The sequence below is a fragment of the Lacerta agilis genome, chromosome 11 (genome assembly GCF_009819535.1).
Source record: "Lacerta agilis isolate rLacAgi1 chromosome 11, rLacAgi1.pri, whole genome shotgun sequence".
In the NCBI taxonomy this organism is placed as follows: domain Eukaryota; kingdom Metazoa; phylum Chordata; class Lepidosauria; order Squamata; family Lacertidae; genus Lacerta; species Lacerta agilis.
Genome location: NC_046322.1, coordinates 14,319,120 through 14,333,413, shown reverse-complemented (window position 1 = coordinate 14,333,413; position 14,294 = coordinate 14,319,120). Strand labels below are relative to the sequence as shown.

Genomic DNA, 14,294 nt, shown 5'->3' with positions numbered 1-14,294 from the left:
GTTAACAGTCGTCCACAGGTTTTCCACACCTATCAGCCAATCACCCATTCCCACCACCCTTCTGAGTAATACCCCTCCTCACTCTCTCACTATATATAAGGGTCTGGTGACTTCTGTTTCAGTGTATCTGAAGAAGCGTGCATGCACACGAAAGCTCATATCAAGAACTAACTTAGTTGGTCTCTAAGGTGCTACTGGAAGGATTTTTTTTATTTTTTATTTTGTTTTAACTATAACCTTGTTCACTGCTCCTACTCAGGCTGCACAGAAAAAGCATTTGGGTTCCTGAAATTCATTCTGATTGTGCACATGAAATAGAACACATAGAATTCTACAGGGTGTGGCATTAGTGTGGAGGAAAAAATCACGATCCAAGGATCCCCAGGCATGCACCTCCAGGTGGTGGAGATGTCAGGCCCCATCCTGGCACCCAGGCGTCTTCACTTGGCCACAAGTAGCCGACAGCCAGGTGAAAAATGCACCTGGCTGGTTTCGAACACTGTCCAGCAGTTAAGGATGTATTATTACCACTTACCTTTTTAATAGTTTTTGTCTGCACCAGCGCAAGTTCTCGGGTTTCATCTGCTACATACAATGAAAGTTTCACATACGGGTCACTGCAAAAGAAGAACTTGCCGTTAATGTTCCGAATCTCCATAAAGAACACATGATGAAAGAAATTTCATTCATTTTTATTTAAAATTTAACACACACGCACACACACATTATGCTAACTAATGATGGCCAAACCATGTGTAAATAAGCCGTTATTGAAATAAAAAAGGTAAGAGGTAAAGGACACCTGGATGGTTAAGTCCAGTCAAAGGTGACTATGGGGTTGCGACACTCATCTAGCTTTCAGGCTGAGGGAGCCGGCGTTTGTCCACAGACAGCTTTCCGGCTCATGACTAAACAGCTTCTGGCGCAACAGGACACCGTGACGGAAACCACAGCGCACAGAAACGCCGTTCACCTTCCCGCCACAGCGGTACCTATTTATCTACTTGCACTGGCATGCTTTCGAACTGCTACGTTGGCAGGAGCTGGGACAGAACAACAGGAGCTCACTCCGTCGCAGGGATTCGAACCGCCAACCTTCTGATCGGCAAGCCCTAGGCTCAGTGGTTTAGACCACAGCACGACCTGCGTCCATCGTTACTGAAATATGTTTGCATCAGCTGCTATAGGATGCTGCAATTTGGCTTAGCACGCTGGGGGTAATGCAGATACCTAAAATGAACTACATAAATGTTAAGTGTTTCCAATGAATGAGAATTCTTTGCCATTCATTACTGCCATTCCATTCATTAATTGTTGTTTTACACTACAATCTTACACATGCTCACTAAGAAATAAGACCCACTGAATCAAGTAGGGCTTGCTTCTGAGCAAACATTATGTAGAGTTGCAGATGCTATAAATTTAAATTCACCGGCACTAAAAAATCTGCAAGCGTTTGAACAACATCAACACACCAGAAGGTCTCCCCGAACACTTGCATTTTTTCCTAAACAGACGGACCACCTGTTGCTTGGTTCCAAAGAGGAAAAAAACTTGTGAATTAATGTAACTGAAATGGTCAGCTACCCTCTAGTGGTTACAACTTAACACAGTTAAAACACAGAAAGTGGCCACCCGCCATATGGCAGTTTGTTCTACAATAGTTATTTTCCACAGTCATTTGAAAGAGGAAAAAATGGGGAGAGAAAGCTAAAAAAAGACGAAGCAAGCTCATCCTGTGAACAATTAACAAATCGAAACGATGTTGTGGAAAAAAGGCTGACGCACACACAAGAAGCTCAAATTACTGTATAAAATCATAGTAGTAACGGAAAATTTTTAACTGCTAGCAAGTTAATTCAGGATGTTAATTTCAAATGAAGATAATTTTTCTCCCCAATAATCGTTCTCAATACTTAACAAATGTCAAAATCTTTTAATGGTTAACATAAGAAAGTATATGCAAGAGAATTAAAAAAATATATTTCATTCTGCCACCTGAGTCCCAAGACATTTTGCTGCCTGAGTCAAATGATAAGATGGTGGCCCTTCTCAATTCCATGTACAGGTGTAAACTGGTCTGGCAGTCAAAACTGTACATCAGCATTGGTGGTATGATAGCATCTTCCATTGTGCCCAAGGCAGCAGGCCAGGATAGGGGCCCCAGAAGGGGAATGATGGAGAGCTCAGGAGGAAAAGCCAGAGGCTGTTACTGCTGCCCTTGGCCATCTGCCGCCTGAGGTAGTTGCCTCAATCTGCCTAATGATAGGACTGGCCCCTCTGTCCACATAACAGAGGAATTTTCCTGCACATGCTTTATTGCCACATCTAATATAGAGGGTTCCATGATCACTGCAGATGGTGACAGCAGTCACGAAATTAGAAGACGCCTGCTTCTTGGGAGAAAAGCAATGACAAACCTAGACAGCATCTTAAAAAGCAAAGACATCACCTTGCTGACAAAGGTCCGTATAGTTAAAGCTATGGTTTTCCCAGTAGTAATGTACGGAAGTGAGAGCTGGACCATCAAGAAGGCTGATCGCCGAAGAATTGATGCTTTTGAATTATGGTGCTGGAGGAGACTCTTGAGAGTCCCATGGACTGCAAGAAGATCAAACCTATCCATTCTCAAGGAAATCAGCCCTGAGTGCTCACTAGAAGGACAGATCCTGAAGTTGAGGCTCCAGTACTTTGGCCACCTCATGAGAAGAGAAGACTCCCTGGAAAAGACCCTGATGTTGGGAAAGATGGAGGGCACAAGGAGAAGGGGACGACAGAGGATGAGATGGTTGGACAGTGTTCTCGAAGCTACTAACATGAGTTTGGCCAAACTGTGAGAGGCAGTGAAGGATAGGCGTGCCTGGCGTGCTCTGGTCCATGGAGTCACGAAGAGTCGGACACGACTGAACGACTGAACAACAACAACAACAATATAGAGGGAAAGTCTTACATGAATAACTTGAAAAAGGGTGGTGAGGAGAGAACATTTCCCCCAAATGCTCATCACTTTAGTATCACAGTCTCATATTGCTTTAAACAGATACACTAGCAACTAAATATATATTGGAAACTGAACATTTGGGGAATATTAAATGATAGGTGAAATTATTAGTTTTGCGTGGGAAGAGGCAGAACATATTCTGTCTACCACAACCATTTAATTAATCATTCACGGTTAACAGTAATCCTGTTTTTACATCCTTCACAGTCATATAGATCCAGAATTGTTTGTATTTAGTCATCAGAGGATCACAAAGCAAGCATTTAACAAACCAATGGAACCACCTACCTGAATACACATACAAGTAAAATAAATAAAATTTGCATAAGCCCAAATACAAGCATAAACAAAATTAAAAATTCCAACTCTCTAGCAAGACACAGCATTCTTCCTTAAAATATGTATATTATCCAATTACCACACAGAGAAAATGCAAAAGTTGCGTATTTTGTCCAAACAGTAAATAAGATCCAGGGAGCCCCAGGCGTGAACCTCCAGACAGGGGCATAGCAACGGGGGCGGTGGGGGGCGGTGCGCTCCCAGTGCCACGTCTCCGGGGGTGACAAGGCATGGGGCAGTATCCTCTGTTTGCGGCTGCAGCCGCATGTAGAGGATCTTCTGTTCGTGGCTGCAGCCGCGAGCAGAGGATCCTGGCACCATCCGTATGGCGCTGGAGCACCGGCAGCGGCACCCCGCTATGTACAGCGCATGTGCAGTGGCGCTACATACAACGCATGCGCGCTACGTAGTGACGCTGACCATGCGCGCTACGTAGCGACGCCCAGCCCCCAGGTGCATGTCATGTTTGCCGCTCCGGGTGCCCAAGCGGATTCCTTCACCTCTGCCTCCAGATGGTGGAGGTGTCGGGCGCCTTAACTTGGTCGCAAGTGGCCAACAGCCAGGTGCAAAATGCGGCCGACTAATTTTGAACACTGGGTGCCTCCCACCACTCCCCTTCGGCCAGCCAGTCCCCGACCACTGTCTACTATTAGTAGTATTAAATCAATTTATATACAATTAAGTTATATAATTTAAATTAGTTTCTGTATGGTTTCTAAATTTAAAAGCTAATTGCACAAGCATTAACATGCATACTAAAACAATCCCATTTAAATACATACCAGTACCTGTGTGTATGTATTAAACACATGATTCATCATCACCATTATATCTTCCACCTGTTTAACTCAACCGTCTTGAAAGAGGGACATCTTTATGAGCATAGACGGTTCCACCGCATGAGCAGGAACTCAAGATTGCCATGCCAAAGGGACTGCCCACATGCAGCTGCAGGCACACAGAACCTTCTGCTGAACATGCAGGCATCAGATGCGGAGCAATCCCACTGCCACCTACGCAAGTCGAAACTCAGTGAGTGGAGAAGGTGAGTCTATGTCCTAATAATCAATCAAAGCAGACAATGTTGCCTGGAGGAATGGAGGACTCAAAAGTCCTAGAAAGGAGAAGGTACTTGAAATATGTTTCTCTCTCCCAGGCCCTTGCAGGGCCAGGCAGAGGCCCAGGCCAGTTAGATAATGTGCCCCACTTTTTTTTTCACCCTGGGGATCTCCGAAGTCTTATAAATAAGTAAGTATATAATTTTCACAAAATTTATGCTGACAAATAATTTTATTTCAAGGCTTGAACCGTATCTGCATATGAAGACAAAATGGAAAATATAGATATACAATAGTGCTTTTAAAAAATATATAGGGAAAATGATTGTTTAAAGTATTTACATTTAAATAATGGTGAGCGATTGTGAATATGCTGACCGAGGGCCCCTTTGGAACCGGAGGCCCGGGCCAAGTGGCCCATATGACCCCCCCCCCCCCGTTTGGGCCTGCTCTCTCCCCACGAGGAATACAGCACAGCAAATGCAGTTTGTGTCGGATTCCACACAAACATGGAGGTCTTTTTTCAATACTTACTGTATATACTCAAGTATAAGCTGACCCAAATATAAGCCGAGGCACCTAATTTCCCTACAAAAAAACTGGCAAAGCTTATTGACTCGAGTATAAGCCGGTTCACCACACCACAAACCTCCTGGTGGGCCAATGTGTGTGTGTGTGTGTGTGTGTGTGTGTGTGTGTGTGTGTGTGTCAGCGGCGGCGGCAGAGGAGCGAGCAGCCCGAAAAGAGCCCTTTCGGGCTGCTGCTCCTTCCTCCTCCACCTCCGTCTTTGCCACTGTTGGCGGCAGTGGAGGAGGAACGAGCAGCCCAAAAGGGCTCCTTTCAGGCCACTCGTCCCTCCGCTGCCACCCGCCTCACTCGAGTATAAGCCAAGGGTTTTTTTTCAGCACAAAAAATGTGCTGAAAAAGTTGGCTTATACTCGAGTATCTACGGTAGTTGTGCCTGTTGCCTAAGACTCTGCCTCGATGGTGAGAGCGTCCTGCATTCCACCATTAACACGTGCAAATCTTACAGGTCAGATTAGTACAACGATTTCTCAATGGCAGCATGAACTGGTCTACCTCTTCTCTCTCTAAAATAGTTAGCACTTACATAAAGTTGTTTCCAAGAGCCAGAACTTTGACCTGAGACATAACTGCCATCTGACAAGGATTCCACCCTCACAAGGGTTGATACTTTAGGCAAATTCGTTCATCCCCACATCAGTGTGCAGCAGAGCAACCAGCCAAACAAATATCTGAACCATCTGGCAATCTCAATGGCTATCGTTTTTTTGTGGGTTTGTTTTTTTTTAAAAAAAGTAGAGCCTGGAGAGAGCAAAAGGTGCTGGCTCTCTTACTCCAAGACAGGGGTCAGCAAACTTTTTCAGCAGGGGGCCGGTCCACTGTCCCTCAAACCTTATGGGAGGCTGGACTATATTTGGGGGGGGGGGCGGTGAACGAATTCCTATGCCCCACAAATAACCCAGAGATGCATTTTAAATAAAAGCACACATACTACTCATGTAAAAACACGCTGATTCCCAGACCGTCCACGGGCCGGATTTAGAAGGCGATTGGGTCGGATCCACCCCCAGGGCCTTAGTTTGCCTACCCATGCTCCAAGATGTACCTGAAAATTCCCTTAGCTTTTCATAGACCCGAGGAAAATCAAGATACTAAAATACAACAGCAGGCAAATATGTGCAATTTCACAACTCCCACGAGAAATACACACACACACACAGACCATTTTGCCAACTTTGATATAAAAACAACAACATTGGGATGAATTACAGTCTAGGTATTTTACCTTGCTGAAGCTGTAAAGTGATTACTTACTTATATAGTCGTATTTATTAGTTCGTTTTGTATTTTATGCTTTTGCTATGATTATTATTGCTACCACCACTGCTACTGAATCTGTTTCCCACCCTTCTTCACCAACAGGTTACAACAATTTCAAATGCAGTTATTAAAACAGTCAAAACAAATCCCATTCTCAGGAATAGGGCGTGTCCTAAAAACACACGCATCTTGGATGCCAACAGCCAAGATGGTGACTGTAAATTAGTCAGTAACAACATAATGGTGAGAAGCAGATTAGCAGTCTTTGCGTGGGAAACAGATTATCAAGGCAGTGGTGGACATCAACATTGCATATGTATTTTTCTTAGTAGGAAGAAAACCTGATTTATCTGAAGGGGGCTACTTCTGAGAAGAACATACTGAAACCAGCCAATTGTGTTTTAATAGTAAAAGCAGCACACTTGAAGAGTGAATGAAATTAGGTGGACACTAAATGACCCTGACTGAAACGCAATATTCATTCTGCACTTATCAGAAATAGATATTTTAGCTCAGGAGCCCCTAGACTAGAGTATTCCCTGTCTATTGACCTCAGGCAAACATCTTTGCTAAACCGTTTTTATCCCGTTTTGTTTTGTTTTTAAATGTTTTTTCTGCAAGCCTACTCATATTTGTAAATGCCAACATGTTTTAATCTGCAATTTTATTTTAACTGCTGGTTTCAATTGCATTTCGAATTTTTTAACATTTCCTAACTTCAATGTCACAAAGAGTCAGACACGACTGAATGACTGAACAACAACAACTTCAATGTTTATTGAGATCATTAATGTACATTTTACGGTTTCATTTTATTTCTTTTTGCAAAACAGTTGTTACTTAAATTTTGTTGCATAAATAAAATAAAACAAAAAATTGCACAAGGGGGCCCAGGCGGTGGGATTTCCAAGGTGGCTCTGCTTTTGGCAACTCAGCCTCTCAGGTGGTGCCAATGGACTCCTCCCAGCTGCACTTATTTCTCCAGATCTTTGTTTTTCTCCCTAAATCTTGGACTCCGCTTCAGACATCTTGCCTGCCCCTGCTCCACATGTCTCTGCCTGGCCCACCTGAGATCTTACTCCACCTGGTTCTTTCACTGGGGAGGATGAAATAGCGAAACCCTCTCCAGCAGCTTGTCTGGGACCATCTCCCATGAGACTCCTCTCTTCTCAGATCTCCTTCCATCACAGGGTGTCCCATCTGTTCAGTATGTGCCTTTATTATGCAAGTGGTTCCCATACCTACTCCCCCGCAGACCACCTGAAAATCACCCAAGGGTCTTGAACAACCACCAGGGAGCTTCATCTGTTTTCATTATGTATCTTCTTCTTCTTCTTCTTTTTTATTTGTTTTATTTATACTTTTCAAGTTTATACATTTCACTAATTTTACAATCATTTTGACATTTCAAAACCTGACTTCCTTCCACCTCTTCCTGCGGTTCCTTATTCATCTTCTTTAAATATATACTCTTATGAAACTGCAGGTTATTACAATAATCCTGCCAATGTTTTTATCTGTTTATAATTTATCTGTAAATACTCAATAAACAGTTTCCAATCTTTTATTTAATTTTTTTTTTATCTTGATTTCTTATTCTTCTGTTAAGTTTTGCCATTTCTGCGTAATCCATATTTTTGTATCCATTCTTCCTTTGCTGGGACTTCTGCTTCCTTCCATTTTGGAGCAAGTAACATTCTTGCCACTGTAGTAGCATACATGAATAAGTTTCTATACAATTGAGGTAATTCTGTCCCTATAATTCCCAAAAGAAAAGCTTCTGGTGTTTTGTTTTGTTTTTTACAAACGTTATTTCAAACATTATATATCTTTAAGCGCCAGGCGAAAACATTCCTCTTCAGCCAGGCCTTTGGCTGATTAACATTTCACAGCCTTTTAAATGTGTTTGTGGGAGGGAGGGGTTGTTCTGCTTTGCTTCTGACTAGAAGAGAAGACTCCCTGGAAAAGACCCTGATGTTGGGAAAGATGGAGGGCACAAGGAGAAGGGGACGACAGAGGACGAGATGGTTGGACAGTGTTCTCGAAGCGACTGGCATGAGTTTGGCCAAACTGTGGGAGGCAGTGAAGGATAGTGGTGCCTGGCGTGCTCTGGTCCATGGGTCACGAAGAGTCGGACACGACTGAACGACTGAACAACAATTTCTTTTGTGCTTTTATCCTGTATGCTTATCTCGTGAACCACACTGTCATCCTCGGATGCAGGGAGGTAAATAAATTTGCTATTATTGTTGTTCTTGTTATTATTATTTCACGATGAATTGCATTTTTGTTGCGGCTTTTGTTTCTTATATATAGAATTCAAATGCTGATGCTCTAACAAGCAATACGAGAAACACAAGAAGCAATGAAAATACAATAAGAAAACAATATGGATATTTAATATGATGGAGGCACCATCTTTCCTCTTCAACCACAGACCACCCAAATAAATCTCACAGACCACTAGCGGTCTATAGACCACAGTTCGGCAATGCCAGATGCAGCAAACTCAAATTTGCACCTATCCCTCCCAGCCCATTCCTCCCCACCTTCTTATTGTGCCCCTTAGGCGATAACCTATTATGTTAAGATGTAATTCATATTGAGTGCCTATACAGTGGTACCTCAGGTTACATACGCTTCAGGTTACATACTCCACTAACCCAGAAATAATGCTTCAGGTTAAGAACTTTACTTCAGGATAAGAACAGATATCGTGCTCTGGTGGCGCAGCAGCAGAGGGAGGCCCCATTAGCTAAAGTGGTGCTTCAGGTTAAGAACAGTTTCAAGTTAAGAACAGACCTCCAGAATGAATTAACCCGAGGTACCACTGTACTGAAAGGAGGATCATGACCTAGTAAATAGGTATAATTACCAATAGACCTCTTCCTTTTCTGTTAAGCCAGGAGAAATGGAATGAGGCTCAGCTGACTGCAGCCTGGAGTCTTGATTCTGGCTTGGTTGCCTACAGATTGTATCTTGCAAAACCTCACCCTGGCATTTTTCCTGGAGACTACCTCTGGGGCTGTCCCACCTGCATGACCCTGATATGAGTCAAGCCATGATGAAACAAATCCAGGACTTATCTAGTTCACCAAGATGTGACCTTTGACTACTGAGGGCAAACTACGTGCTTCATTTATTTAACGTAATTTGTATGTACCTTAAACCTCTTTACATATACATTAATATTATCAATAACAGCCAGAGGTTTAAAAACAAAATTGACCTAAAAAGCTCATAATATAGAATAATAGAATAGAACAGAACAGAACAGATCCTTTTTGTCATTGTCTCCTTGCGGGAAACAACAAAATTCCTCGGTTGCTATATCAACCCAAATAAGGCACTCCACATAATTTAAAAATACTGATAAACACAATGCAATACAGGACAATATATAACAAATAAAATAAGATGACTTCAGAGTCCAGAGTTTCCATTTAAGGCCAGAATTGCTCTAGGAAAGAAACTGTTCTTGAGACGGTTCGTTCTCGCCTTCATTGTTCTGTATCTCCATCCCGATAATGTAAGTAAAACCGTAAGTTGTGAATGATGATGATATATCTGTTGTTGTCATTTTAATATATATTCCACCTTCCCTCCAAAAAGGAGCCCAAGGCACCAAACATACAAGCAACTGAACATCTAAAAACAGATCCCGTGCAAAGGTAGACCTGGGAAAATACCTACTTAAAAGACTTCTTGGAAGAGGAAGGTCTTCAGTAAGCACCAAAACATCAGCAGAGATGGTGCCTATCTAGTATTTAATGAGAGGAAATGCCAGAAGATAGGTGCTCCATCACAATAGTCTGATTCTCATGTTGTGCATAATGACTTCATGGTAAGTTTATTTTTATATGACCACATACTAATACAAAAACTAACTTTAAGTTCCACCTGACTCTTGCACCCGACACCCAACATCTTCACATTTTCCTCCTATTTCACTTTCAATCTACACTAACTGGCCCTGCAACAATCTGGGATTCTTAATCCCACGGTTTTCTATTTAGGTATTCAATAGATTTATAAACCATATTTGCAATCAATCAATCAATCACTCAATCAACCAACCAACCATCACAACCAATAGCATAGTGATGACACTATTTGCTAAATCCTGGGTGTAACTCTTTTAACATGTGAAACTGTAAATACTTGTGTGGACATACACACACAGTCTTGGTATGCCACGTTCCTCTAGGCCCACCCTATTCTGAGAAATAATGGCTACATGGAGACATCTCCCAACTTCCAAAACATATTTTGAAGGATCATGAATAAGATACCGCTGGCAGTTTCCTTCTCCTTGATAGGACACTTCCTTGTTTGTCAAAACCATCCGCAGCAAGGTCCAAACCAGAACGATCCTGAATTGCAATACTGGCTTGGAAGGAGCTATTGAGGTCACAGTTTGTTGGTCGGGACATCACTGTAAACTGGGGTTTGACAAATGAAGTGTGCTGCTAAGCAACAGGAAAAAGCAAACACACCCACCCACCCACCCAGGTCCCATCTGCATATCATGGTTACCCTATAAACCATGAACATGTCAGCATCCCATTCTTCAAGCCGAGAGCAACAAGCTACAAGCCTGAAAGGTGTACAATAGTTAAGAGTGTGGGGACTAGGACCTGTGAGACCAGGGTTCAAATCCTTCATGTGGCCATCAAACAGACTAGTGCCCTGGGGCTGGTCACTGTCTCTTGGAATAAGCTACCTCATAGGGTTTGTTGTGAGGATGTAACAAGGAGGGGCAAAACCACATGCATCACCTCCAACTCCCTGGAGGAAAGGTGGAATATGAATGCAATAAGGTAAAGGACCCCTGGACAGTTAAGTCCAGTCAAAGGCGACTATGGGGTTGCGGCGCTCATCTCGCTTTACAGGTCAAGGGAACCAGCGTTTGTCCACAGACAGCTTTCCGGGTGATGTGGCTAGCATGACTAAACCACTTCTGCCGCAATGGGGCACCATGACGGAAACCAGAGCACACGGAAACGCCGTTTACCTTCCCGCCACAGCGGTACCGATTTATCTTCTTGTACTGGGGTGCTTTTGAACTGCTAGGTTGGCAGGAGTTGGAACAGAGCCATAGGAGCTCTCCTCGTTGTGGGTATTCGAACCGTCAACCTTTCGCAAGCCCAAGAGGCTCAGTGGTTTAGACCACAGCGCCACCTGCGACCCTAAATGCAATAATAAACAAACCATACACACTGGTTCGCACATCACAGTAAGGTAAGGTCCCAGCCAGTGGGCGGAATTCAACACAGCACCAGGGAGGTTGTTCACTCAATGCAAGCATCTCTGTTTATCCAACCATCTCCCCTCTCTGCCCACCTTGAGCTTGTTCTGGGGGGCTTTCCTGATCTTCTGGAGTGGAGCTACAAAAGGAGCTGGAGGAAAACGGGGGGGGGGGGGGAGCCCCACTGCACTAATGGGAATACTTGTGCTAGCTTGCACTAGTAGAACAGGGAAGCTGAATACAGCCCAGTACTTTGATTTTTTTTTGACCATCCAAATCACACATTTTCGTCTCCAACGCAATTTTGCACCTAATTTCCAAATTTAGCTTAAACATAGTTATTTAATTTTATTGCATTAGCAGCGTTACAACCAGACTCCTTCATCTGCCCCGGCTGCAGCAAAACATGTCTCTCCCATATCATCTGTCTCTACAGCCACGGCAGGCGCTGCTACCTTCCAAAGGTTTGACATTGTCTCCGAGACAGACAGGTGCCAACAACCAGTTATTTAACTTGAATGACGTGTTGTGCCCATTTCTGCGACTGTGCATTATTTGTTACCGATCAGCATTTTGCGGGAGGAAATACAAAACATCTTGTCAGTAGAGCATGAGACTCTTAATCTCAGCATTGTGAGTTCAAGCCCCACGTTGGGCAAAATATTCCTGCATTGCCAGGGGTTGGACTAGAGGACCCTCAGGGTCCCTTCAAACTCTACGATTTTATTGTCCTATGGTTCTATTATTGGGGCATGGCTTCTGAACATTTTTAAGTGAGCAACTCCAAGTTAACAAGGAAATCAGGAATAATTAATATGCACATAGTATTTGAAAAAGGAATAAAAGAACCATTGGTTAAAAACTCACACAGGAAGAAGAAAGGAGAACTTCACTTGTGAATTTACAAATTACTATATGTATTTATGCAAACTGAAGTTAATCATTGTAGCTGTGATATAAGGGATTTTATCAAGAGTGGATTGTATTTGGTCTGAGCAACAATCTGGAGGCAGAATTAAAGGGAAGCAGACCTTGGGAAGCACGTGGAAAGCCACACAAAATTTATAATCGGCTATCTAATTGATTTGTATTTGAATTGGTATTGCTATTTGGTATTAATATAATATTAATATTGGATTAATATAATATTGGATTTTTGCAACTGAAAATTAATATAAATTATTTAATAAAAAAATTAAGTGTGCAGATAGTTATTTTTAAAAAAAATAATAATAATGCAATTTAGAAACCTTTTGACTGTAAAAAAACAAAAACAAAGTGTTTACAACAATATAAAATAAAACATTAAAATTATCAGTAAAAAACAGTTAAAAACAACACACACACACACACACACACCACCCTTCATCATAATATCTCAGGGCGGTTCACAGCAATCCAATATAAGCAATCCGAAAGAAGAATTAAAATCAATTATAGCTAAAAAGAGATAAAACACATGTACTTCTGCATGTCTGGGCAGAAAAACAAGAGTATTTTAAGCAGGCACCAGAAAGAGCACAGTGAAGGTGCCTGCCTGATGTCAAGTGGCAGGGAGTTCCAAAGTGCAGCTGCTGCCCCACTAAAATATCCGTTTCCTTTAAGTGTGGAACAAGCATTCCGTGGCACCTGTAAGAGTGCCAGTTCCGCAGATTGAATTGGTCGAGTGGGCACCTGGAGTAAGGAGATGGCACAAATACACTGGTTCTAAGCTGTTCAAGGTTTTCTATAGTAGGCAGACAGACAGACAAATCATATACTGCAGTATATATGCTATACACCTCATCAGTATTGGCATACCCCAGGTAATCTATACCGGCTTCCAAGTGCAGAAAACACTTCACAAGGTCCCAAATTAGGACTACAGCTTAAATCTGCTTTAAAAACTCACTACAGCGAAGGCTACAAATGTTCCTGGACTCGTACAAACTAGAAGAATGGTAATAGGCAGCAAGGCCAAAAACCTATATTCATTTTAGTGGTGGAGTCTAAACTAGAATCTGCAATATCTAGCAGAGAGACCTTGGGGCAATAGTAGGAAGCTTAATGACAATGTCAGGCAGGCTGCCACAGTAAGTTAAGTAAGTAAGTAAGTAAGTAAGTAAGTGAAAGGTACTCTATTTACTCAAATCTAATGCTCACCTTTTTTGGCCCAATTATGCTGCGAAAATTAAGGTGTGCATTAGATTCGATGGCACATTTACATTCACCAGCAAATAGTTTTTTTGGGTTTCAAGGTTCTGAAAATTGAGGTGCGCATTAGATTTGATGGCGCGTTACAGACTCGGAGTAAACACGGTTAAACCCAATGTTCTCGACTACAAGGGAAAGAAAACAAAGCAAGCATCTTAAGGACATTTAAAAGATACCTAAAGGCACAGATGCAGTCAGAATACTGCGTGCAGGGATATTACAGACAACCTGAAAAGGGCAAATAAGTTCAATTAGGGGTGATCAGAGGGTCGAAACATCCTTTTAAAGAAAGCCTTCCTACTTTAGAGGCCACAAGGGTGGAGTGAAAAGGAGAGGGGAAATAAAAAATATTGTAGAAAAAAATTATCATTACTGGAATCCAATGTCATCCAATGACACTGGCAGGTAGTAGATTTCAGGGGGTAACCAAGGGAAGAAGGATGCGATGCCACTAAGACATTATGTGGAGCTGTTTAAATTAAATAACACTAAAAAAAAAATTAAAGGCAGGGGGTCTAAAAAAGGATTAAGGACTGCCAGTGAAAAGCGGCAACATCAGAATAACCCTAATTTAGGATTAGCAGGTGCTGAAAATGACGTCATGGGAATG

General features: G+C 42.4%; 1 protein-coding gene across 4 annotated transcripts in view; it reads right to left on the bottom strand.

The window, feature by feature from the left end:
* NEDD4L (NEDD4 like E3 ubiquitin protein ligase) overlaps positions 1-14,294 on the bottom strand; it is a 253,666-nt gene that overhangs the window by 127,565 nt on the left and 111,807 nt on the right. For all 4 annotated transcript variants that reach the window (XM_033164293.1, XM_033164294.1, XM_033164296.1 and 1 more), the window contains exon 3: positions 536-617. In XM_033164293.1, the coding sequence (XP_033020184.1) occupies positions 536-617 (82 nt within the window). The remainder of the gene's footprint in view (positions 1-535; positions 618-14,294) is intronic.